The 23,400-nt window shown below is 45.9% G+C and overlaps 3 protein-coding genes across 4 annotated transcripts in view; all 3 read left to right on the plus strand.

The window, feature by feature from the left end:
* gpatch3 (G patch domain containing 3) overlaps window positions 1-77 on the plus strand; it is a 5,473-nt gene extending 5,396 nt beyond the window's left edge. The window contains exon 8 of the mRNA XM_005744514.1: window positions 59-77. Coding sequence (XP_005744571.1) covers window positions 59-77 — 19 coding nt within the window. The remainder of the gene's footprint in view (window positions 1-58) is intronic.
* An 82-nt stretch (window positions 78-159) lies between these two features.
* gpn2 (GPN-loop GTPase 2) lies at window positions 160-3,842 on the plus strand. Its single transcript, XM_005744466.2, has 5 exons — window positions 160-960; window positions 1,118-1,274; window positions 1,554-1,714; window positions 3,170-3,300; window positions 3,489-3,842. The coding sequence occupies exons 1-5, from the start codon at window positions 541-543 to the stop codon at window positions 3,559-3,561; spliced, it is 942 nt and encodes a 313-aa protein (XP_005744523.1). The 5' UTR covers window positions 160-540; the 3' UTR covers window positions 3,562-3,842.
* A 2,338-nt stretch (window positions 3,843-6,180) lies between these two features.
* Window positions 6,181-23,303, plus strand: arid1aa (AT-rich interaction domain 1Aa). Of its 2 annotated transcripts, none has more exons than XM_005744464.2 (20): window positions 6,181-7,434; window positions 9,771-9,989; window positions 10,079-10,660; window positions 10,767-10,862; window positions 12,550-12,790; window positions 13,684-13,773; window positions 13,859-14,029; window positions 14,600-14,933; window positions 15,076-15,221; window positions 15,331-15,416; window positions 15,534-15,743; window positions 15,854-16,058; window positions 16,219-16,372; window positions 16,469-16,638; window positions 16,726-16,936; window positions 17,758-17,883; window positions 18,571-18,664; window positions 18,893-19,736; window positions 19,900-20,030; window positions 20,118-23,303. In XM_005744464.2, the coding sequence occupies exons 1-20, from the start codon at window positions 6,520-6,522 to the stop codon at window positions 21,972-21,974; spliced, it is 6,882 nt and encodes a 2,293-aa protein (XP_005744521.1). In that variant the 5' UTR covers window positions 6,181-6,519; the 3' UTR covers window positions 21,975-23,303. The 2 variants fall into 2 exon arrangements, with proteins under 2 accessions (XP_005744521.1, XP_005744522.1); XM_005744465.2 differs by having other exon boundaries at window positions 16,237-16,372.
* Window positions 23,304-23,400: the final 97 nt, after the last annotated feature.

The following is a 23,400-nucleotide window of genomic DNA, read 5'->3' on the forward strand; positions in this document are numbered from 1 at the left end:
ATACACATGTGTATGAATTGTACCAAGCTATTAATGACGGAATAATGTGGTGTTTGAGCAAGGATGAGATGATTTAGAAAAAAATGTAGTCTGAAATTAGTCCTGCACGTTGCGCCATGTTAACAACCAGCTTTTATTTTGACACGCCAGTTACGTAACTTAGATATACTTCCGAGTAGCGTTAGCATGTGTTAGCGACTTCCATACGCATGTAAATATAGCATCAGCAAACGGTAAATATCAGTCAGTATTGCTGTAATTTACAGTAAAAGTCAACATTATATTAAGGACCTGCACATATGTTTTGAGTAGACTTACGATTTATCGTACATAAACATTTAAATAGCTACTTTGTACAAGTCTTGTCTGACCGGAGTGGATGGCAGGTCCAGGTTTATTTAGTGTTTAAAGAGTTTTTAAATGTAGTTGGTGGAAGAAAAACTGAACTCTTGATACCAAATCCTGTGACACTGCCAGCCAACACCCCAGTTGGTACCCTGCACAGGACATCCTAGCACCATCTAATGCGAGTCTGAAGCCATGTCCAAGCAGACACAAGCGAAGCCCTCCCTGCGTTTCGGTCAGGTGGTTATTGGGCCCCCGGGTTCGGGGAAAACCACCTACTGCCAAGGGATGCAAGAGTTTCTGACTCACCTGGGACGCAAGGTGGTGGTTGTGAATATGGATCCAGCCAATGAAGGGATACCTTATTCCTGTGCGGTAGATATCTCAGAGCTGGTGACTTTGGACGATGTCATGGAAGGTTTAAAGCTGGGGCCCAATGGTGGACTTCTCTACTGCATGGAATACGTCGAAGCAAATCTGGACTGGTTGGAGGAGAAGCTGAAACAGTACAGTGACTGCTACTTCTTGTTTGACTGTCCTGGACAGGTGGAGCTCTACACCCACCAGAACTCAGTGAAGAATATCTTCTCACAGCTGGCCAAGTGGAATTTCAGGGTGAGCTTCATCATTAGATAATTATTGTATGTCTGCTGAGCCTTCACAGCTCCTACCTTACCCACACTGCCATCATGTATACACAGCTTTAACACAACAAGGTGAATTTATATTAACATCACAAGATGAATTTTAGGGCTGATGTCCTCTCTTTTAGCTCACAGCGGTGCACCTCGTGGACTCTCATTACTGTGCTGATCCAGCCAAGTTCATTTCAGTGCTGTGCACCTCGCTGTCTACGATGCTGCATGTCGAGCTTCCCCATGTCAACGTTCTCTCCAAGATGGACTTGATGGAGCAGTATGGCAAGCTGGGTGAGTTAATAAGGGTTTGCTTTAAACAGATTTTACAGGCTGTAGTCAGAGATTATCTGATGAATCGCACTGATTTGTGCTGGATAAATGTTCTAAGACAGTGAGATTAAGACATTAAAGGTCTTTTTAGAAATCATATTTCTTTGTTTCCCTTCTAAGAAAGTAGGATGAAAGAAAAAAAACTATACCGGCATTGATTGCCAGCTGAGTTGTTGAATTTCACAACTGGTTGCTTTTCATCATCATCCTTGGTAAAATTTGTCTTGTACTCTTTTCCAGCCTTCAACCTTGACTTCTACACAGAGGTCATGGACCTGACCTATCTTCTCGATCACTTGGCTGCAGACCCCTTCTTTAAAAAATTCCGCCACCTAAATGAAAAGTTGGCAGAGGTCGTACAAGATTACAGCCTTGTGTCCTTTGTCCCTCTCAATGTACAGGTACCAGTGCTGCTTCTTGGTATTAACTGCAAAAGAAGAGCCAGTAATGTCTGTTTAACTCCCAGTAAATTAGAATATGCTTTGGTGAATTAAATAAATAAAATAAGCTGCTTTCACACATGAAGTTCTGGCAGTTTGGGGAGAATCTAGTAGTGATAATTTCCACAGGTGTCCTTTCTCAGAGTCTCAGTCTGCTCAGATGTGCTTGCCTGCTTTATTCACACATGCCAACATCACACGGGCTTTGCACTGGGGAGTTTGTTGGTTAAAGACCAGTGGAATGTATAATACGTTGCTCTAATGTTGAGTGACTAACAGGGGGGTGGCACTGTCGCCTCACAGCAAAAAGGCTCCTGGTTCCAACCTGACGGCCAGCTGGAGCCTTTCAGTGTGCACTTTGCATGTTCTCTTTGTGCTCACGTGGGCTCTCTCTGGGTACTCCAGCTTCCTCCCACAGTCCAAAGATCTACACGTTAGGTTAAACTGGCTATATAGTGTGAGTGATTGTCTGTCTCTGTGTCAGGGACTGGGGACCTGTCCAGGATGTACCCCATCCAGTGATAGCTGGGATACATGCCAGCCCTGACACAACCCTGAATTGGATTAGTGGTTAAGAGAGTGTGTGGATGGATGGATGGGTTCAGTTTGTGTGGACCACTAACAGGTCTAGAGAGTACACATAAAAACAAATGCCATGTCTTGCCAGTGAACTCGACAAATTTTCATTGTTATTACTTAATTAATGTATCTGCATCATGCTTCTGTGAGATGTTGAGTGCAAAACAAGAGTTCTTTACTTTCTTCTGAAGTAGTCATAAAGCATCCATACTGACCAGACGTCACGGTTCGTTTCCCTTAAAAAGTCACATGCCTCATATTTCATTATTTGAACCGTTAAATCATAAATCGCTTTTAGCGTTTCAAATTGAAGGTTGGATCAATTTTGTGCAGATGGATTGGGGGAGAGGGCTGTCTGCACTCTGCACTCGTTCCCTGACATCGCTTCTTTATAAAGAGTGATTTGATCCTGTGTGTGCAGAGACAGGAGTCTAGACCATGTGCCATCACTGCATGTGGCACCAGCAAGTTATGCGTGAGGCAGGTTGGCACACATGCTTTGTACATGTTCTTAGTTTAAGCAGCCATTAGTTACCTTGGTTACCCACTTATGGTGTCTAAAGCAGCCAAAAATAAAAGCTTTCGACTTTGAGAAAGAGCTGCAAAGTGTTAGAGGTCAGTGAAGTTTGAGGATTTATTGCTTTGCATGTGCGTGCTGCTTATGTCATTATGACAACACCTTATAACACACAAAGAAGAATGAAAAATCTGTGCTCACACATTTTCAAAAAGGCTTTGTCATCCTCTTTCTAAAGTGAATCTCACTTGAGGGGATCAGTGGGTAGTTTCTCTTTGTGGGAAAGCCCCGGATCAAGCACTTCTCTTTTCGGTTTCCAGGACAAAGAGAGCATGATTCAGGTCTTACGAGCAGTGGACAAGGCCAACGGCTACTGCTTTGGAGACCTGGAGGAGAGGAATCTGCAGGCCATGATGTCAGCTGCTGTGGGGGCAGACTTCCAGTTCAACTCGTATCCTTTCCTGATCGTCGTGGTGACTCACAGTGACTCATCTGGTTTGATGCCAAATATAAAGATTTACAGGAGGTGTCTGAAAAGCATAAGTGTTTACAGTTTTATTGAGAGGATTTCTTACGCCAAAAAATAACAGCCAATTTATGTGTAGTTTGTCAGGTTTTCCTTAACATTTAACCAACCAGTACTCTCGGGGTGCAAGAGAGGTATGTTGAAACCAGTGGAAAGACTGTGGAAGAGGAAATGATGGAGCTGTAAATGGAAAAGCTCAAATAACAGGACGAAAGCGGTCACCCCTTCAGCAGCAGTATACGAAGGGGGTCCTGGGAACATCCATCTCACTTGGCCTGAATTCTTCTCAGCCTCTCTGCAGAAGCAGTGGAGACATAAGAACTAAATGTGGGTGCTGTGGATGCTTCACGGTCGCACCACACCTCATGAAAGAATCACAGTGACGAAGACTAAAGGGAGCAAATGTGTGGGCTGAGTAATCTTTTTTTTTTTTGTATAATGTTTTGTAGGCAAAAAAGAAATGTCTTCTTTACAAATGGATAAAAAATAAAGTCATTCAGTTTCATTTTTGTTTGAGTTTGATACATGCTTGGGAGCCCATGTTTTGCCTTGTAGCCCTGATACGATCGTCGAGCTGAAACAACAACGTGACTGTAATGAATATGGCCATTTATTCTTATTATGGGTACAAAAATGAAATGTTTTGCGTGAATAATGGCAGATACACACAAACTGGAATGACGAGGAAGATGTCTGATAAAGCCTGCATGCATAAAAACATGACACGCAGTGGAATATAATCTCCAGAGCCTCAGTTGCCTCCTAACAGTTGCACGATTTTCTGGTGAAAAGGGAAGTTTTGAGCAGTGTTTTAGGGTAAAGGAAAAGGTGGATAATCCTATAAACATTTATAAGACAACTGCATATTATCCAGAGATGATTCTTTTATGACAAAGACTGAAATGGTTCAATAAAGCCCTTAAGTAAGGCATCATAAGTAATTGAGTCCTTGTATATATGGATCTGCTGTTTCACCAGCAGATGGCACATGTGCTCGCAAATGCTTCTCCCTGATCCACAAAAGTCTGCTCCAAGTCTTTCAACCAGCCAGAGCCGAAAAAATTAAGTCAGGCGGGGAGAGGAAGCCACATTAAATCTGTGTTTCTGCACAACTGGCCCTGTGTCTGGTCTCTAGGATGGAAGATCCTCTTGTCTTTCGAAATACAACTAAAACTTCTCCCTATTGACTGCCCCTGACTTTGCTGTCCTACTCCCAGTTCACTCCCCCAGCTCAACATCCCACATTTAAAAAAAAAAAGATCTGGACAGACGCTGGTTTTAACACGGGGGGCCTCGGTGTGCCAGCGCTTTCGTGCAAAGTTGGAAGTCAGACTGAAATAAAGCGTGATCCACTTTGAGAGCTCGCGCTGGTGTGGGAAATCGCATTAACCCTGTGTGGTGTGACGTGGCTATGAAATTATATGTGTACAGTCCTTCCTTGCAAAGCTCTGTGTCTAAGTGTACGTGTGTGTGTGCATTAGGGGGTGTGTCAGGCAGAATGTTAAATTGTGTTTCGATGTTTGTACATGTGATCAAGTATGCCGTCTCAGTGGTACTTCCTGTGCCCCCCCTCTCTCTAAGCCCCCTAGAGGTAGATGCGTGTGTGTTTGTGTGAAAGACAGAGAGCAAGAGACAGTTTGCGTGTGTGTCGAGAGTGAGAACAGAAACCGAAAGGCAATGTCGTCCCATTTACAGCACGATTCTGAACTGTAATCAATACACAGTCCGAACTATTAAATGCCTCGTAAACCGTCTAATAAATTCGCATTTAATTATTACTACCAAAAAAAAAAACCCCCACAAAAACTCCCTCAGCCTCGCACACACTCTTTTCATTACCATCCTACCCCTGCTCAACACTGTGCGCAAACACCCTGTGTGTGCCAAAAAAAACATGTCTGCTTCATTTGACTGAGCAGAGGACGAACGTTTTTCTAACGCTCGTTTTTCTAACTGTTTGGGAGACTTTGAAACTGTCCATGCATCCTCTTTCTGATAGATAAGGTCTGCCTGATTTTTTCCCCCTTCCTCCCTCCTCTGAACGGTGTAGTTCAATGTTAGTGGGGTGAGAGAGGGAAGCTGGAGCCTGCGCGCCCATCCCCCCACACTCGGCAGAGAGTGTTTCTGCTGGAGTGAGAGACAGACAGAGAGGAGAGAGGGGGTGGTAGAAGAGAGCAGAGCAAAGCAGGCAGGGGAGGGAATAAGGGAATGTGCATTGGTAGTCTCGTTTGCTGCAAGGCTTCCTCCTTCTGCTGTGGAAAAACCTGTGCGTGCGTTGCCTTTCTCGCCTAAATACCACTCAGAAACACTGTTCGGGGGGAACACAATAACGCCAAGAGCACAAAGGCGCATTTAAACGAGCTGAATGTTACAGCTTTTTGCTTTTAAAGTCTAAAAATATAACTGGGTGTGTGGAAGGCAGGCTAAATGAATGCAGTGCAAAGTTTGCAGCATTTATGTATCCTGCTGTGCGTAATAACGCCCTTTACGCGCGCAGCTGTGGCACCCACATATATGCAAATACTTGGAAAAAATATATATATATTTTTTTACGCATTAATTAGTTTTCCCGGGTACTGATGAGTCCACAAAACCCTCAAACGTATTCACCAAGCCTACAGCCCGTGATCTATATACAGCCTCTTGATTGGCGGCTGGTTTAAAGTGCATTGTTTATGAGTTTGGGCGACTCTCGTCGTGTGCAGAAAATATTCCACCTATGGTGGGGAGAAGGGAAAAAAGATAGAGAGACAACGTGAGGTTTTCTGAAGACAAAAAAATCCAGTCCGCGCTGTGACAGCTCCACTCCGCGTTTTGCGGCCATCTGTGCGGCTCAGTAAAATGGCTGTATCTAGCGGAGCCTCGTGTTGGTTGGGTTCGCTCCCTGCCTCTACCCGGGCTCAGTAACACAACTCCCACAACAATTTCTGTCGCTTTTTTACGCATTGTATGGAGCCTCCATCATTTCTCTAACCCATTTACGGAACCGGAACCGGGAGGATGGAGGCCGGATTCGGTCCGGTATGAGGGGCGGGAATGCATCGGCAAAAGGATAAATGGTTCTAAACAATTATTTATATTCAATGCTAGCTTTTGATTGTGACTGACTCGCCGAGAGAGGGAGAGAGAGGTGGGGGGTGTATCATGGCCGCTCAGGTCGCCAGCGCCGCCACTCTTAACACTAGTCCGCCGTCCGAACTCAAAAAGCCGGATCGAGACGCCAAGGACGAGTCGGGTCCGGGAGAGAAGCAGCCAGACAAAAAGCAACCGGGCTTGGACGGCGGATCGCCGGGAAGGGGGGATCTGCAGGACGGGGCCGACGGTGGAAATGTAGGGGGAGGAGGAGAACCTGAGATGAAGAACGGGAATGGGAACCCGCCCAGGGCTAACAATAATACCCAGAATGACTCTGCCGGACCGGAGGGAAATAACCACCCCGGTTTGGTGCATCACCACGGCGCGGCTTTTCCTCCACCTTCGTACGGATACAGTCAGCACTACGGTCGGGCCCCTTTTCATCAACATGGCGGACAACAAAGCCCTGGCATGGCAGCTGCTGCGGGTCCGGTCGTGCAGTCGAGCAACATGATGGACCCTTATCAACATAATTCACACGACCATGGCTTTTCAAACCACCAGTTCAACAATTATAACCCATTCCCGAACAGGACTCCGTATCCCAGCCAAGCGTACGCCATGAACTCCCCTCGCAGCGCCCAGGCGCCGACAGCTGGGGGGCAACCAGCTAAGCAGCAGCCACCAGCGGGAGGACCCACGGCAATGGCTGGATCTTACAGTAATCAGAGATATAACATTGGAAACCCTCAACCTACATCCACACCGACACTCAACAAGCTCCTAACCTCCCCCAGCTCAACGCGGGGATATCCAAACTATCCGTCTAGCGACTATAGTAGCCAAGAAGGAGCTAGCAAGGGACCAGCAGACATGGGCAGTAGCGGTCAGTATGGAGGGAGCAATCCGGCTTGGCAACAAAGGAGCCATCACCCATCGCCTATGAGCCCTGGAAGTGCTGGGCAGCCGTTAGCAAGAACCCAGGTAAAAGCCATTTTAACAGGAACAAGGCACGAGCTTTAGCACGTCTCCTTCCCTTCTCCTAGCTAGTTCACAACGTAGCAGGCCAGCCATTGTCTGATACTAGTTCGCAAAGACTCTAAAATGGCTGCCTCTTGTGTGTAATTTTTTTCTTTTCACCACACCATTAAATAAGAGTTGTTTTAACGTATTTATAAAGCTGGCTAGCAACAAAGAAGCGTCGCTCGAGGCGGATATAAGTTGTTGAAACGATGTAAAGGACGGTTCAGGGGAAGCCAAGAAGGCCCGACTTTGAAAAGGGGGCGAAAATAGTCGCTGAAGAGCAACGGTTCGTTTTTTCTCTCATAGCTTTGCTTCTCCTTTTACGTGCTGAATTTACAATGAATTTTTGCTGCGAACACATCCGTGTGATGGTGCACAGCTACAGTAACGTGTTCTTATACGTGTGAGTTTGTGGCGGTTGCTCATACCTTCGTGTTTGTGTTGTTTTCTTGTGCGATAAACTGTTTTTCGGTGGCCATGACGGAAGGAATGCGTTTCGTGTCGAGCGAGTCTCGCACAGTTGGTTAAAATGGCTCATGTTGGTCTTGTTTAAATTGCGTAAATATCACAGTTTGCTCGCTGGGGAAAGGTTAAACTGTTAGTTTGGGTCATATATTGATTAAAAAAGAATTTCCCCGTGCTGAAAAGCCGCTCGGCTTCCCCGCATGCACGCCGCCTGTAAACAATCATCCCTGCTTTTTATGAGTGACTTGAATGCAGTCAGCAGATTGCAGTTTGCACTGGGATTTGAATTGTGGAGGTAAAATCCTACTGTCAAAGCCAGGAGATAGTTGGTCTTGGGTTGACATGCTAGCTGAAATCTGATTGGCTCCTCATCCGCTGCTCATGGCCATTTATAATTACATGTGATGCAAGGCAACAGTTGCTGATAAGAGCACATAGCATTAACTCATCACAGGGTCACCAGAGATTTTATTTTTTTGCTGCTTCTCTCCTCCTCTAAGCTCCACTTCTTACTTGCAAAATAAATCCACAGTTGGAGCAGCTCGCACCTGAATGATGTGTGGATTTGTAGTTTTGCTCCCATCATTTGCTAATATTCACCAAAAATGCGAAATGTGTTGCTGTGGGCTCTGGGTGCAGCTTGTTACACCAAAAAGGGGTGTAAGTAGTTTGTTTTAGTGTTTGAATGTAATTCAGCCACTAGTAACACAGTAAAGTTCACATCATGGGTAAATGGGCTCTTATTTACTGATATACCTTTTTTTTTTTTTAAATTCTCGAGCTAATGCAATAAACACATGGCTGTTTTTTGGTTGTTTTTTTAATACACACACAGTAGAATAAAAGACAAATTTGAGCTTTCCCCACGAGGGTGTGTATGCGCTCTTTGCTGCTGTGTCTGGCATGCCACACAAGTTTAACTGCAGAAAATTTCCCCCCAATCCTCCCCCGAAGCCAATCAGAAGGCAGTCCAGCATCTCTCACCCGCCAAGGGAGTTTCCTCTCTGTCTTATGCAGATTAGCCATGTGCTACTCTTATTCACTTGATTATCTTAGATGTGCAAAGGGTCACGCTTTTTATTTTTGTTTATTATTTGGACAGAGGAGTTACCATTGAGTTGAGGATGCTCTTGTCGGCAAGGTGCGCTTGTGGGGATTCACCCAAAGTAGCTCATGGGTCTACATGTATTTGTTTAAGCAGATCATCTTGGGGTGCCTAAATTTTATCATGTGACACAGTTTTGATGGAGCGTGAGTAAAGATCCAGAATGTGACCTTTATTTCCAGCTTTTTTTTTAAAAACTGAATGTGCCAGGTTTATAGACTATGTACAGCTATACACAGTTTTTACTCTCCACAGCTGTTGTGAAGTTACTTCCTTCATTTCTTGTGTCATTCATCCAGAGCCAAACTGCCTTCAATGAAGGGTGGAAGGGGGGGCTACTTGGAACAGACTCAAAACAGGAGCACAGCTGGGATATGTTTAAGATTGGGCAGACTGCCCTCCATTCGAAAGTATATATATTCTGTTGACTTCCGAAACTATGGCAAAGCGAGGTGAAAAAAAATCAGGGTAATGACCGTGGGAAATAAGGTGGGGGGGAAAACACAGCTTGCCTGTTTGCTGGAGTTTCTTTTTCTTTTCTTTTCTTTTTTCTTTTCAGGTATGGAAATGTAAGACTCTGCAGTCAAGTATTTTACAGCTGTAATAGTACAATTATCTGTGTGAGGACACTTGCTTGAAACTTGTAGGATTTGATGACTTGATTTCCTGTGTTGTGCTGTTATCATCTGATTTTTTTTATTTTGCTCTCTGTTCTTGCCATGTCCAGCCTCCTGGTTCCATGGACCCGATGGGAAAAATGAGGGGTCAGCCATATGGAACAAGCGGCCCATACAGTCAGCAGTCACAGCAAGGGCCTTCAGCCGGTCCACAACCAGGGCCTGGTTACCCTGGACAGGGTTATGCCCCGCCAGGTCCCCAGAGATATCCAGTGGGAATGCAAGGCCGGACCTCTGGAGGCATGGGGGCCATGCCGTATGGTCCACAGGTATTATCTTTCATTCTGGATCTTCAGTTCAGATCTCTCATTACTGTTGGTGTGTTTGAGGCCTTAGTGTGTTTGTATATTCTGTTTAGATGGGATCTTATGGCCAGCAGGGAGCAGGAGGCTATGGCTCTCAGGGCCAGGCACCCTATTATGGCCAACCAAGCCAGCAACAAACCTCATATTCACAGCCTCCACCTGGACAACCCGGCAGCCAGTCACCATACCCAGGTCAACCCCATCCTCCTCAGACTTCTACTCCACACACCCAGGGAGGGCCACCTTATCAGCAGCCCCACATGCCCCCACAGTCCCAGGGGCCACTGCCAGGCCCATCCCAAGGGCCCCCACAGTCACAGCCCCCTTATTCTCAAGCTTCAGCCCCACAGTCTGGCCAGTCTCCCTACGCCCAGCAGCAGGGTCCTCCCAGTCAGGCCCAGCAGCAGCCCAACTCCCAGTCTAACCCTGGATCGCAAGGCCAGTCCAGCTACCCAGGATCAATACAGGGGCCCCAGCAGCCACCCTCACAGCAACAGCAATCACAGTCTCATCCACAGCAGCCACCAGGACACAGCCAGCACCCACAAGGGCAGCCTGCAGGTTACCCCCAGAACCCTCAACAGCAGCAAGCACAACAGTCACCTTATCAGCGCTTTCCTCCTCCTCCTCCGCAGGTACCAATCTCAGTCTTGGCTCATATTCATCTTGGTTAATGAGTTTTCTCTATGTGGTTCTGTATCTCTGGCAGTATACTTAAGCGCACGTTCTTTTGTTTATCAGGAGGTATCCCAGGACTCATTTCAGTCCAATGCGCCTCCATCCACTCAGCCTAAATCTGGTCCAGAGGACGGTCAAGGCCGCCCCTCCAGCCTTCCGGTCAGTTATGCTTCTTATAACACCGCCGGGGCATTGCTTTTTCACAGTTTTCCATCAAATATTTTTTCCTTGCTGCTTTATTATATTTATCATGCTAGTTTTCAAAAACACGGCAGTTTATGGCACATTGCATTTAAAATTCATTTCGTATTATTGATGATAATGTAAAAATTTTCCTTTGCTCTGGCTGCTGCGCGTGCTGCTGTTCTTCAGTTGTTGAGACACAGCTCCATGGCTGATGCTTTTTGGAAAAGGGTGCTGTGCAAATGAGACGAGAAATCTGACAATCGAGCACTTGCACAGATGAAATGGCTGAACCGAGACAATTCGAAAACATGTTTTCAGTCTGCTTCCATGCGTATTCTGTTTTTGTTTGGGCTGTGAAGGCAAATGGACCAAACCCACTGTTTTTTTTTTTTTTGTTTTTTTTTAGTGCGAATTCAAAAGTTATGTAAAAAACCCCCACCTGTGATGGTTCTTGAACTGTTAAGACCGCTTTCTAATTGATGCATTTCCATCTAAAACTGAAAACATTTCAGTACTGGACCTTTTTTTGCGTGCAGTCCTCTTCTTTGCACACGATCGATTTCCAGCCTATAGTAACAACCTCTGGATGGTATTCCCGTTATTTCTTTTGAGCTCTTTTGTGCAACCAGAGAGCATTAAAGTGCACACTGACCTGCTGCCATTCAGCAGAATTTGATTTACCTTTGCGAGCCCTGATGATGCAGGATGACGTCACCTAAACGATGCAGTGAGTTACCAGTCTGAAAGACTTGATGTTATGCAGACTTGTCCTGTGTTAAAAAACAAAAACAAAAAAACTGTGAATACGAACCTGACTGTAACTAAAATGCAGCTCTCCAGTCATCCGTCCGGATCAAACTTCCAGGTTTGTAAATGCACTTCATCTGAACTGAATCTTGGCTGTTTGTTTGTGTATTGAAATCACATGGCAGAGCTGGCGCTGCACGCTGACTCGGCTTGCATCCTACAAACCTTGGTAACCATGACAACCCCCGGCACTAATGCGCACTCACTTTTTCTTTGAAAAAGATAAATAAGGACAAAGGCCTCCGGGTGTGTGTGTATTTGTGTCTCTGCCACTCATGTCTTAACAGCAGAAGGATGAAATTGCAGCGTACTGATACTACAGCTAATGTACGAAGTAAACATTACAATACTGTAAACCAGAGGCTCCGTTGACTTGGCTTAAATAAGCATAGGGACACACATTGGATAACAATTAAACATGCTTGCAGGACGCAATGAAAATATTAGCGTAAAGAGAAATCACTTCAGTTCTTTATCAGCATTTAATCTAGTCTAAGCTTGCAGAGTGTCTGATATGTGCCACCACATACGTCACTGACTGAAAACACATTGCGCTGGAATCGATTTAAATAGCAGCACAGACCCATTACAGTCATTCGCCTCTAGATTCCTTAGTGCTCTTATTAAATTTTTGTGGGTTGTTTTGATTCTTTTTAGGATGCTGTAGGCCAGATGTGGCGGTATTTTGCCCAAAAGTTGAGAGGAATCAAGAGAAAGGGGCATCTGTGTCAAAATGCACAAACTGTCATATTTTTTTTTTTATTTTTTTTTTGCCCTGCTAAATTTTCCTGTCTCTCTGCAGTGCAGTTCTTTTACTCCTTGTTCTTTCTTTTCTCCCTGTATGTGTTCTCAGGACCTGTCGGGGTCCATCGATGACCTGCCTACCGGTACAGAGGGCACCCTGAGTCCCGGCGTGAGCACGTCAGGGGTGTCGAGCAGCCAGGGCGAGCAGAGCAACCCTGCTCAGTCGCCCTTCTCTCCTCACACATCTCCACACCTGCCAGGCATCCGAGGGCCTTCACCTTCCCCGGCCGGTTCCCCTGCCAGCGCCAGCACATCCCGCACAGGACCGCTGTCACCTGCCAACATGCCAGGTGGGCCTTCACAGTGAAATTGGGCATATGATTATTAGCGGGCTTCTTACATGTCTGATCGTGACAGCGATGCCAGATTACTGACCAGTGCTGCTTAAATTATTAGAGAAGCTGTTGGTTTTTGCATATTTTTGGGAGATTACATTTACCTTTTTGGTGAATTTTGTTTGAAACCCTCTTTGCCATTTTTGGAAATGTTTCCCAAGCCTCGCTGAAGCTATATGTCCTATATTTGGACCCGACAGTAAATGGAAACATTATCGATGGCCTGCAATTGCACATTTCCTCAAAACTCAGCCTGCTGTGTTTAGTTTCCTCGGGCACCTCAGGATCTTTGCTGCACACTAAAATATTATTTTTGTTTGGTTGTTCACGAAGCATAAATGTGTGTGTGTGTTTGGCATGGTCTGCATATTTAGAATTGTGCACCTTCTAAAGTTTAGCCTGTAAATATGCTCCCTGCTGTTCTGTGAGGGCTGATTTTTGTCTCAGAGTTTGACAAATTTTTTGCTGAAAGTGTAAAGTTTTTCTCACCCCCCATTAAGAGTCTGAATGGATTTATAACCTCAGAACTAGATCAGAAGGCTTTTCTGGGCCCATAATGGGCAACAAGCAGTGTAGAATCTTGAAGCAGTGGGAGACATTTTTGTATTCTTTGGTTCGACCCAAATACATCAGTGTTATTTTCTCTTACGATCCAGTTCTGAATCTCTGTGGTGGAAGAGGTGTTAATGCCATTTTTAAGAATGTCTAATAGTGCAAAAGAGTTTTATAGTTTTATGCATCTTTAAGAATGGAAATCACCCTTTGTCCTCAAATTGGAATAAACTTAGCAACTACTCGTTGCTCCTTCCCTGAGCTCTCACCAATTTAACTTAATTATTACTGTTTAGGGACCCAAATGCCTCCCAGACCGTCAAGTGTGCAGTCAGATGGGAGCCTACACCCTACAATGAGCCAGTCTCCTATGGCCCAGGACAGAGGTATGTTGCCAGCTGAAGTCTGCTTTGAGATTAACATGTTGAGTGTTTGCCGTGGCATCTGAGCCTTTGTCTTTGTCTCTTTTAGGGTTTATGCAGAGAAACCCTCAGATGCCCCCTTATGGCTCCCCCCAGTCAGCCTCTGCACTGTCACCACGCCAGTCCTCTGGGGGACAGATGCACCCTGGGATGGGCCCATATCAGCAGAACAACTCTATGGGAGGCTACGGGCAGCAGGGAGGACAATATGGCCCTCAAGGTTTAAACTTTTGGATTGGGTTATCTTTAAGAGAGGCTGTTTTTTTCTTTTTCTTTTTTTTTTTTAATTCTTTGAAATACTGCTAAGACAACTGTCTTCTAAAAATTGATTATATTAAGCCTAAATATTGCTTAATAAAGGCTTTCCACTCCATTTACAACCTGTCTAAAAAGTTTGCTGTTTACAATGTATCAGAAAATCCTTAGGAATATATCTCCCTGCCTCATGAATACCATGCTATCGCTGGTCCCTCCCTCTGACTGTGTTGCAGCTATTTATAGCTGTGAAGCAGAGAGTCAGCTGACGTAGCAGAGCCTCCTGTCAGTAGAGCTGAAACTGTGACAAAGGCTTGTTGCTCAGGCTGCATAGTGCACTCTCTCTCTCTGTACTAGCAGTCTGTAAGGAAAAGTCTGCCTCACGCACTCTTTAACAAAAGACTACTTTGAATTATAAAAACCAAGAAACTTCTGGGTGCTGCAGTGAGATTTTTGTTTTTTCAGAGTTCTGTTCAGTTGCAACCATGTGATTTACTTGAGCCTTTTTTTTTTCATCTTATCATTCCCATCTTAGGTTATCCTCGGCAACCTAGCTATGGCAACATGCCTAATGCCAGCTACCCTGGGACTGGCATGGGCTCAATAAATCCCATGGCAAGCCAGGGTGGAGGTCCTCCATATGCTGGCATGCCTCCAGGAAGGATGCCTCCTAATCAAATGGGGGCACGGCCCTATGGCCCCAACATGGGTCCCAATATGGGGCCTAGCATGGGTCCAAACATGCCTCCCAACATGGGCAATATGCCGCCCCAGGTGAGCTCAGGAATGTGTCCTCCACCAGGAATGAACAGAAAGCCCCCGGATCCCTCAGCCATGCAACACCCTGCCACAAACTCCATGCACAACAGGTTGGTTACCAGTGGATCCTCAACTACCTGCATTTATTCACCAGGCACAAGTCTGCTGGTTATCACTCATGTCTAAATATGAAGTAGCTGCACAGTGCCTCATCCCACTTGCACATAAGATGACATATTTCTCTCTCTCCAGGATGTCTGGGTACCCCAACATGTCTCCAGGCATGATGGGCTCTGGCCCGCCTTACGGCCCTCCAATGAACAGTATGCCTGGAATGATGAACACTCCAGGTGGATCACCCTACCCTATGGGGCCAAACATGGCCAATAACACAAGTGGTAAGTTGTACTGGCATAACCTCATAACTTAATGTTGTTCTTTTTTTTCTGTTTGTTTTCTCTTACGCGGATGCTTCATAGCTAATTCATTCCCCACCATTGTTTCTAGGCATGGCCTCTAGTCCAGAAATGAACAATAAGATGAATAACAAGGTAGATGGGAGTGTGACGCCCAAGCCAGAATCCAAATCGAAGGTAACCCCTCTATTAAATATAATTACTATTTTTACAAGTCTTTTAAAATCTGTGCACTTCACCTCATGTCCTTTGTCATTTTGAAAATTGGTTTCTTCCTCCTCTCACACTAAACAGAAGTCCAACTCTTCCACCACAACCAGTGAAAAGATAACGCATCTGTACGACTTAGGACCAGAGCCAGAGAGGAAGATGTGGGTGGACCGTTATTTGGCCTTTATTGAAGAGAAGGCTATGGGCATGACCAACCTGCCTGCTGTAGGACGCAAACCTCTCGACCTCTTTCGGCTGTACATGTCTGTTAAAGAGATCGGAGGCATGATGCAGGTTAATATGGAAGTTTTAAACAACATGAATCCCAGAGTAAATGTTTTGCTTTGTCTTTGTTGAATCCTTTCCTAATATCCCTGTATTTTGTGTATGTGTGTGTATCTCAGGTGAATAAGAATAAGAAATGGCGTGATCTGGCCACTTCCTTGAATGTGGGTACATCCAGCAGTGCTGCTAGTTCTTTAAAGAAACAGTACATCCAGTGTCTGTATGCCTTTGAGTGCAAAATTGAGCGTGGTGAAGACCCCCCACCTGAGATCTTTACAGACAACAAAAAGAACCAAGCTGCTAAGGTCCAGCCCCCCTCTCCAGGTGAGAGCTGTGCTCATGTAACCTTTTCTGATGAGCGTACCTTTTCAATAATCAACCCCTTTGAACTTTAAAACTGACAAAAATGCTCGACTTGCTCTTTTGCAGTGTTATTAAAGCCATGTACCATATCTATCTGTTCCTCTCTTATTTCAAACTGAAGCGTCCCTCTGCTCCACAGCTGGGTCAGGCTCTCTGCAGGGTCCTCAGACTCCTCAGTCTACCAGCAGCTCCATGGCTGAGGGGGGAGACTTAAAACCCCCTACTCCGGCCTCGACTCCTCATGCCCAAATGCCCCCCATGCCGCCCGGGTCCAGGTGACTCTCGTTTAAGATTTTAACTGAAGAATCTTTGCTTTCAAGAGTCATTAACATTAGTTATACTAATCCTTCTTCCTTTTGCCTCTTTCCTAGGAGCAGCGTTAACCTGCAGGACCCCTTCTCTGACGGAAGCGATCCTGCATTTCCCCGGAAGAACATGACGCCCAACTCCAACTATCAGTCTGGCATGAACACGCCTGACATGCAAGGTCGAATGGGCCCGTACGAACCAAACAAAGACCCCTTTAGTAACATTCGAAAAGGTGGGAACACTGAATAGTGTTGTTAGTCTCAGCTAATTAACCAGTTACACATTTCTAAATGCTTTGTAACTCTAAATATATTTCCAGTTGGGGAGCAGTTTCTACCTGCTAACCAGGGTCCCAACAGCGGGATGGGTGATCAATCACAGCAGCCGCCACAACAACAACAACCACCACCACAACAACCGCAACAGCAGCAGCAGCAACCTCCATTCAACAGGGGACCGCCTGGGGCCATGGGCACAATGCCAATGGGGCCCAGACAGCAGTATCCTTATGGACCAGGCTACGACAGGAGGTAAGGCAGAATTTTAATGGTCCTTCAACACAGCTGGTAAAACAAAGTACTTTCATGATTAATCAAACCACAAATGTCCCCATTCACCTCAAAGAAATTGTCTAATGACTGAGTTGAATACATTTGATATTTAAGAAACTGGCTAGCTTCTTACACACTTAATTAAGCTCTTAGGTTATTTTAATGCTGCCGTTGATTCACATGTTCATATGGTGACAAGAATGAAATGTATCCCTAAAACAAGTGTAATACGAGTAAACACGAGACGTTGTAGTCTCCACGGGCAATCCTTTTCCCCCACGATTGTATTAGATTTTGAATTTTTTATTTTAAATTAGTGATACTGCACACTTGCATGGTGGGACCAATATTTTTTATTTATGCAGTAGCTACTTTGACAGTGACGGTAGTAGTTCATCTTCTGCCTGGAGAAACATTTTAGCGCTAATGTGGGTATACAGGTGTCATAACCTATTGTAGTAACAGCAAAACACTTTCCACCAGCAGTGTCTCACTTTCCTTCCCTGCGAATTTTCCTGGTTTGTTAGTTCTTGTATGTGGAGTACTGGCATTTTTGGATTACAGTGTTCCGTCTGAGCCTTTTTTAGTTGCTGTTGTCACTTTTGTTACCATTTTCCTATCAAACTGGATGTTTAAAGTAGGCTATTCAAGATATACTTCCTCACTGTTAGCAGTCATACACTGAGAGCCACTTATAAAATGTCTTGACCTTGTGCTTTGTAACATTTCCTATGAGTTTTTTCTTTTCTTTTTTGGATGATCTAGCATAATCTCTACGTGTATTGTTCCACTTTTCCCAGGTCGGAGCAAGGAATGGGCCCAGAAGGCAACATGGGATCTGGTGTTCCTCAGCCAAACCCGATGATGCCTGCCAACGCCGACACGGGGATGTATTCGCCAAATCGCTTCCCACCACAGCAGCCACGGTCAGTTCACAAAGCACTTCGTGGCTGGCAGCCTTTTAGATTTTCAAACTACTGTCAATTGGAAGTCATTCTTCATATATAACAAATCTACTGTTTTAGTAAAACTTGAATAACCTTCAACTCTTCAGTCTCGTTACAAAGCCAGTCCACAGCGTCATGAGACACTGTATTTTGATGTAACTTCTATATTTGTCATTTTGACAGCGGTATTGCTTCATTAATGTAATTTTTTTTTTTCATCTTTGAGTAAATATTCACTTGGCATTTACTGCTCTTTAGTTTAAGCTTTATCTTGTGTGAATATGAATGTTATACAGTTGCATTGATTTAAATGTATTTTGTCTTAATCCAACACAAATTCTCTGCTGGCTGGTATTTTTCACCAAGTAGTGAGCCATGCAGTTAACAAACACATGCTTGACATAATAATACAGTAAATGTTTTATAGAAAAATGGATCACGTTGAAGCACCAAAGAGGAGTATAAAGGATATTAAGTATAATGTAATTCACTGTGACACGATTAGAGGAATCTACAGCTAAATGCCCTTTGGGTGTGCATTCATCGACGTATGCTGACACATATCAGTGGGGCTTGTTGTAACTTGGTGAGAGATGCATAAGATTTTCATGGTCAAACTGAACAGGCACTTGTTTTTTTTTTTGCTTTTTTTTTTTTTTTTTGCAGGCATGATTCCTATGGTAATCAGTATCCTGGACAGGGAACGCCCCCTACTGGCTCTTACCCAAATCAGCAGCCTGGAATGTACACACAGCAACCGGTAAATGATCCATCTGCACTACACCAACTCCCAGTGTTCTTAGTGTGTATAGGTCAAACAATGTGAAGGTTATAACTTTTACTTGTGTATTTATTTATTTATTTTTTGTCCTTGATGGCGCTCCTGTCATTTTTTTTACATTTTTGTGAATGACTTTTATTCTTTTTGCAGTTTGCTTTAAATGGTAAATGATAAATGTGTCTGTCTGCACTTTTGTATTTTCTGTAGAGTTACAAGCGTCCAGGGGAAGGCGGTTACCCACCATCAAAACGTCACGAGACTGACTACAGTGGACCCTTCCCTGGCGGACAGCAGCCACCGCAGCAACCGCAACAGCAAGGAGGCGCCTCTGCACCCTCTTCAGGACAGCAGGAGCCATACAATCAGTACAGCAGCAGCGGGCCCTACCCTGGCACCGATCGCCGTCCACCCGGCCCCAGCAGTCAGTTCCCGTTTCCCTTTGGTCGTGAACGGATGCAGGGGACAACTGGGCCCAATTCGCAACCTAACATGCCCCCTCAGATGATGCAGTCAGGCCCTCCTGAGGGTCCTCAGGGAGGCATGTGGCAGGGACCTCGAGATATGAACTATCAGAACTACCCCAGCCGACAGGGTGGCCCTGGGGGTCCTCCCCAGGGACCTGGTTACCCCGGCATGAACCGGGCAGAGGAGATGATGCCGTCAGAACAACGCATGAATCACGATGGCCAGTGGGGGGGTCAGATGGGCCCTCGGCAGCCTCCTTACGGTCCAGCCGGGCCTGGCACACCTATGCCTCGCTCGGTACAGTCCAACTACCAGCCCCCTCAGGGGGTGCAGAACCACATTCCACAGGTGCCGAGCCCAGCATCCATGCCCCGCCCCATAGAGAGCAGGACATCGCCTAGCAAGTCTCCCTTTATGCATGGAATGAAGATGCAGAAGGCTGGTCCCCCAGTGCCTGCATCCCACATAGTGCCCCCTCCAGTGCAGTCACCTCTAATAAGGCGAGACATGCCTTTTCCGCCAGGCTCTGTAGAAGCTACCCTTCCTGTCCTGAAGCCACGTCGAAGACTCACCATGAAAGATATTGGTATGAAAAGAAATTCTAGAACTTAAAAGCAGCTTATTACCCTTTATTGTTCACAGTACTGTTTAATACTGCAGCTGTCCTCAGTTGTAAGTTATTGATCAGAGAGTAGTGGTATTCATTAATTTCTCTATTTTTTTTCTTCTTCTTGATTTTTCACTTTTAGGAACCCCAGAGGCCTGGAGAGTTATGATGTCATTAAAGTCCGGTTTATTGGCTGAAAGCACGTGGGCCTTAGATACTATCAATATACTTCTCTATGACGACAATAGTATTTCCACCTTCGATCTCAGCACGGTGAGATTCATTATTGAGCCCTAATAATGTTTGTAGCAGTTTGCATGGTGATCATTTCTAATATTTTTCTTTATATTGTTTCTTCAGTTGCCTGGTCTATTAGAGTTGGTGGTTGAGTATTTCCGACGCTGCCTCATTGAAATCTTTGGCATCCTGCGGGAGTATGAGGTCGGCGACCCTGGCCAGAGAACACTACTTGATCCTGAGACCTTGAAACGAGACTGGAATGGCACAGAGGAAGAGGAACCACGGGTGGATGATATGGAACAAGAGGATGAAGATGACGATGAAGAGGAAGAACGAGAAACGGAGGGGTCATCTCATGTCAAAGAGGAGGAAGATCAAAAGCAGTGCTCTCAAGGTCAGGACGAGAAGAGCAAGGGTTCATCATCTGAGCAGACGGGCTCGTTGCACACCCCAACTGCCCACGAGAGACCCAAGCAGGCGAGCAAGTTTGACAAGTTTCCCCTGAAGTTGGTACGAAAGAAAGACCCATTTGCCGCAGCCCAGGCAAATAATCATGGCAAAATTCAAGAGTTTGACAGTGGCTTACTTCACTGGAGCGCAGGAGGGGGAGACTCAACAGAACACATCCAGACCCACTTTGAGCCACGAAAAGACTTCTTGGAACCACGCGAACGAATACCTGTGCCACCGGTTTTACTAAGGCGGAGAGTCCTAGAAGAAGAGATACGGGAAAATGGTTTGCCTGCCGAGGAGGAGAGAAGGAAGCCTCAAGACGAAGAAGAAATGCCAAAAGAGACCTCCTCTTCAGAAAGATCAGCAGTCTCAGAGAAGTCCAGCTCCTTGCTTGGCAGCGAGGAGGAGAGGAAGACAGATTGTGACTCCAAGACGGTTGAGAAAGGCTCGAAAAGTCACCTAGAGAATAATAGACCCATTCCCTCCTCTGGCAGTTTCTTTACCCAGCAGGCACAGCAGAACGGCACCATCCTGGAGGACGAGCCTCACAGTAAGGATGAGGGGCCGCTCGTTGCACTGACTAACTGGCAGGATTCTTTAGCCCGGCGCTGCATTTGCGTCTCAAATATTGTCCGCAGCCTCTCCTTCGTTCCAGGCAATGACCACGAGATGTCCAAGCATTCGGGACTGCTGCTTATACTGGGTCGACTAATCCTGCTCCACCACCGGCACCCGGAGCGCAAACAGGCCCCGCTCACCTACGAAAAGGACGAGGATTCGGATGAGGGCATGGGCCAAAGGGACGAATGGTGGTGGGACTGCTTGGAGCTGCTGAGGGAGAACACACTGGTCACTTTGGCAAATATTTCAGGCCAGCTGGACCTCTCCATCTACTCCGAAAGCATCTGCTTGCCTCTGTTGGACGGCCTCCTTCACTGGGCTGTGTGCCCCTCAGCAGAAGCCCAGGACCCTTTCCCCACTCTGGGACCCCACGGTTCTTTGTCACCTCAGAGACTTGTCCTGGAAACGCTCAGTAAACTAAGCATCCAAGACAACAATGTGGACCTCATCTTGGCCACTCCACCATTCAGTCGGTTGGAGAAGCTTTACGGGAACCTGGTGCGGCTAATTGGAGACAGGAAGGTTGCGGTCTGTAGGGAGATGGCCGTAGTTCTACTAGCCAACCTGGCCCAGGGTGACACTCTGGCAGCCCGAGCAATCGCTGTTCAGAAGGGCAGCGTGGGCAACCTGCTGGGCTTTCTGGAGGACAGTCTGGCTGCCACACAGCTGCAACAGAGCCAGAGCTCTCTGCTACACCTACAAGGGATGCCCTTTGAACCCACGAGCCCGGACATGATGCGGCGAGCAGCCCGGGCCCTGCACGCCTTAGCTAAGGTGGAGGAGAACCACTCAGAGTTCACACTACACGAGTCCCGACTCCTCGACCTTTCAGTGTCTCCCCTCATGAACTCGCTGGTTTCTCATGTTATCTGTGATGTACTCTTTCTGATCGGCCAGTCATGACAGCTGGAGGGAGCCGTGGCTCCACTTCTTGGGGGTTTTGTCCCCAGTCCCCCTCCTTCCTGGTAACCTTGGCTTATGTGTGTGTAACAGGGCAAAGAAAGTTCAAGTGACTGTCTGTATTTTAATTTATGAAAATCCTTCAGATTCCATTTTCCGTGCCTCCCCATCCTGGGCCAGCCTCACTCGAGGAGACGGAGGGGCAGGGCGGGGGTTAATCACGGAGCGGTGGTGGATCTACAAATCGGAGAGATGCCGACAAAGTGACACTACTTGCAAAGAAAATGCCCACTGGATGACACAGAGCAAAGCACCACGGTTGGGAGACTGTGCTGCACTCGGGTGGGGCGGGCAGGGGGGGAAAGTACTTTTTAATAAATAATAAATAGCTGAAAAAACAAAAACTGTAACCAAAGTTGCTGTCTCGTTTACAGTGAGTTTGGGAGACACAGTGTGCCCTAGCTCTCCCCTCGAGGGCACAATGAGTCTGTGACTGGTTGATGTTCAGAGGTGAAGCAGACTGATTAAGTGGCCTACTGGTTATAGTTGCTGTAGTTGGATTCTCACCAGTCAGCCCGACAGTAGACAAAGTGCTGTCAATAGACACCTTCACCGGGGAGGCCTGTGCAGTGTGCAGTAGATTGTAGGACATTTTCTGTACCGTACTGCTCTTGAGTGTAAGCATTCTGTAACACACAATTCCACACAGAAGCTGGCGATGCAGCTCCTCAAGAGTTTCGAGGTCAATTTAGTTTGGTGTTAAAACAGAAAATGGCTTTCTTCCCCAAAGTATCAAGAACCTACAACACCCTTACCTCCTCTTATCCCTTGATTGTATGAATACCCTTATGAAAAGAAATCACCTCTTAGGACTGGTTTTCAACTTCAGATACAGCTTTGCTGTGGTGTATATATAATGTTGTACATTATACTTCCTTTCTGTGTCTGTCTCTCTCGCTCTCTCTCTGTGTCACTATTCTCACACTTGTTTATTGGCGCGGGACGGAGGCTGACGCGAGTTTGGTCCGTGACCTTCGGTCCTCTCCGATAAGACCCACATCTCTGGTCTCTTCACAGCTCCGTAGTATGGCAGACATGGCTCAGACCTGTTATCTCCTGGTACAATGAAAATAAACTAGATGAAGAACACGTTTGACAAATTTTCTCCAGTCATGGATTCTGCATATTTGTATTTCAGACTATGTAGCTAAGACATCGTGTAAATTCCTCCCTTTCCCTTTTTTGGCTCAATGAATATCATTTATTCAGTATGAAATCTTTATACTATATGTTCCACGTGGTAAGAATAAATGTACATTAAATCTTCGTAAGCTGTTTGATGGTTTTGTTCTTTTGCAATAACGATCTTCTTTTGGGGGGGAATGAATGAATTCACACAGCACTGTTTAGAGATGCTCTTTAAACCACA

This window comes from Pundamilia nyererei, unplaced genomic scaffold (assembly GCF_000239375.1).
Source record: "Pundamilia nyererei isolate P.nyererei 1_Seehausen unplaced genomic scaffold, PunNye1.0 scaffold00144, whole genome shotgun sequence".
NCBI lineage: Eukaryota > Metazoa > Chordata > Actinopteri > Cichliformes > Cichlidae > Pundamilia > Pundamilia nyererei.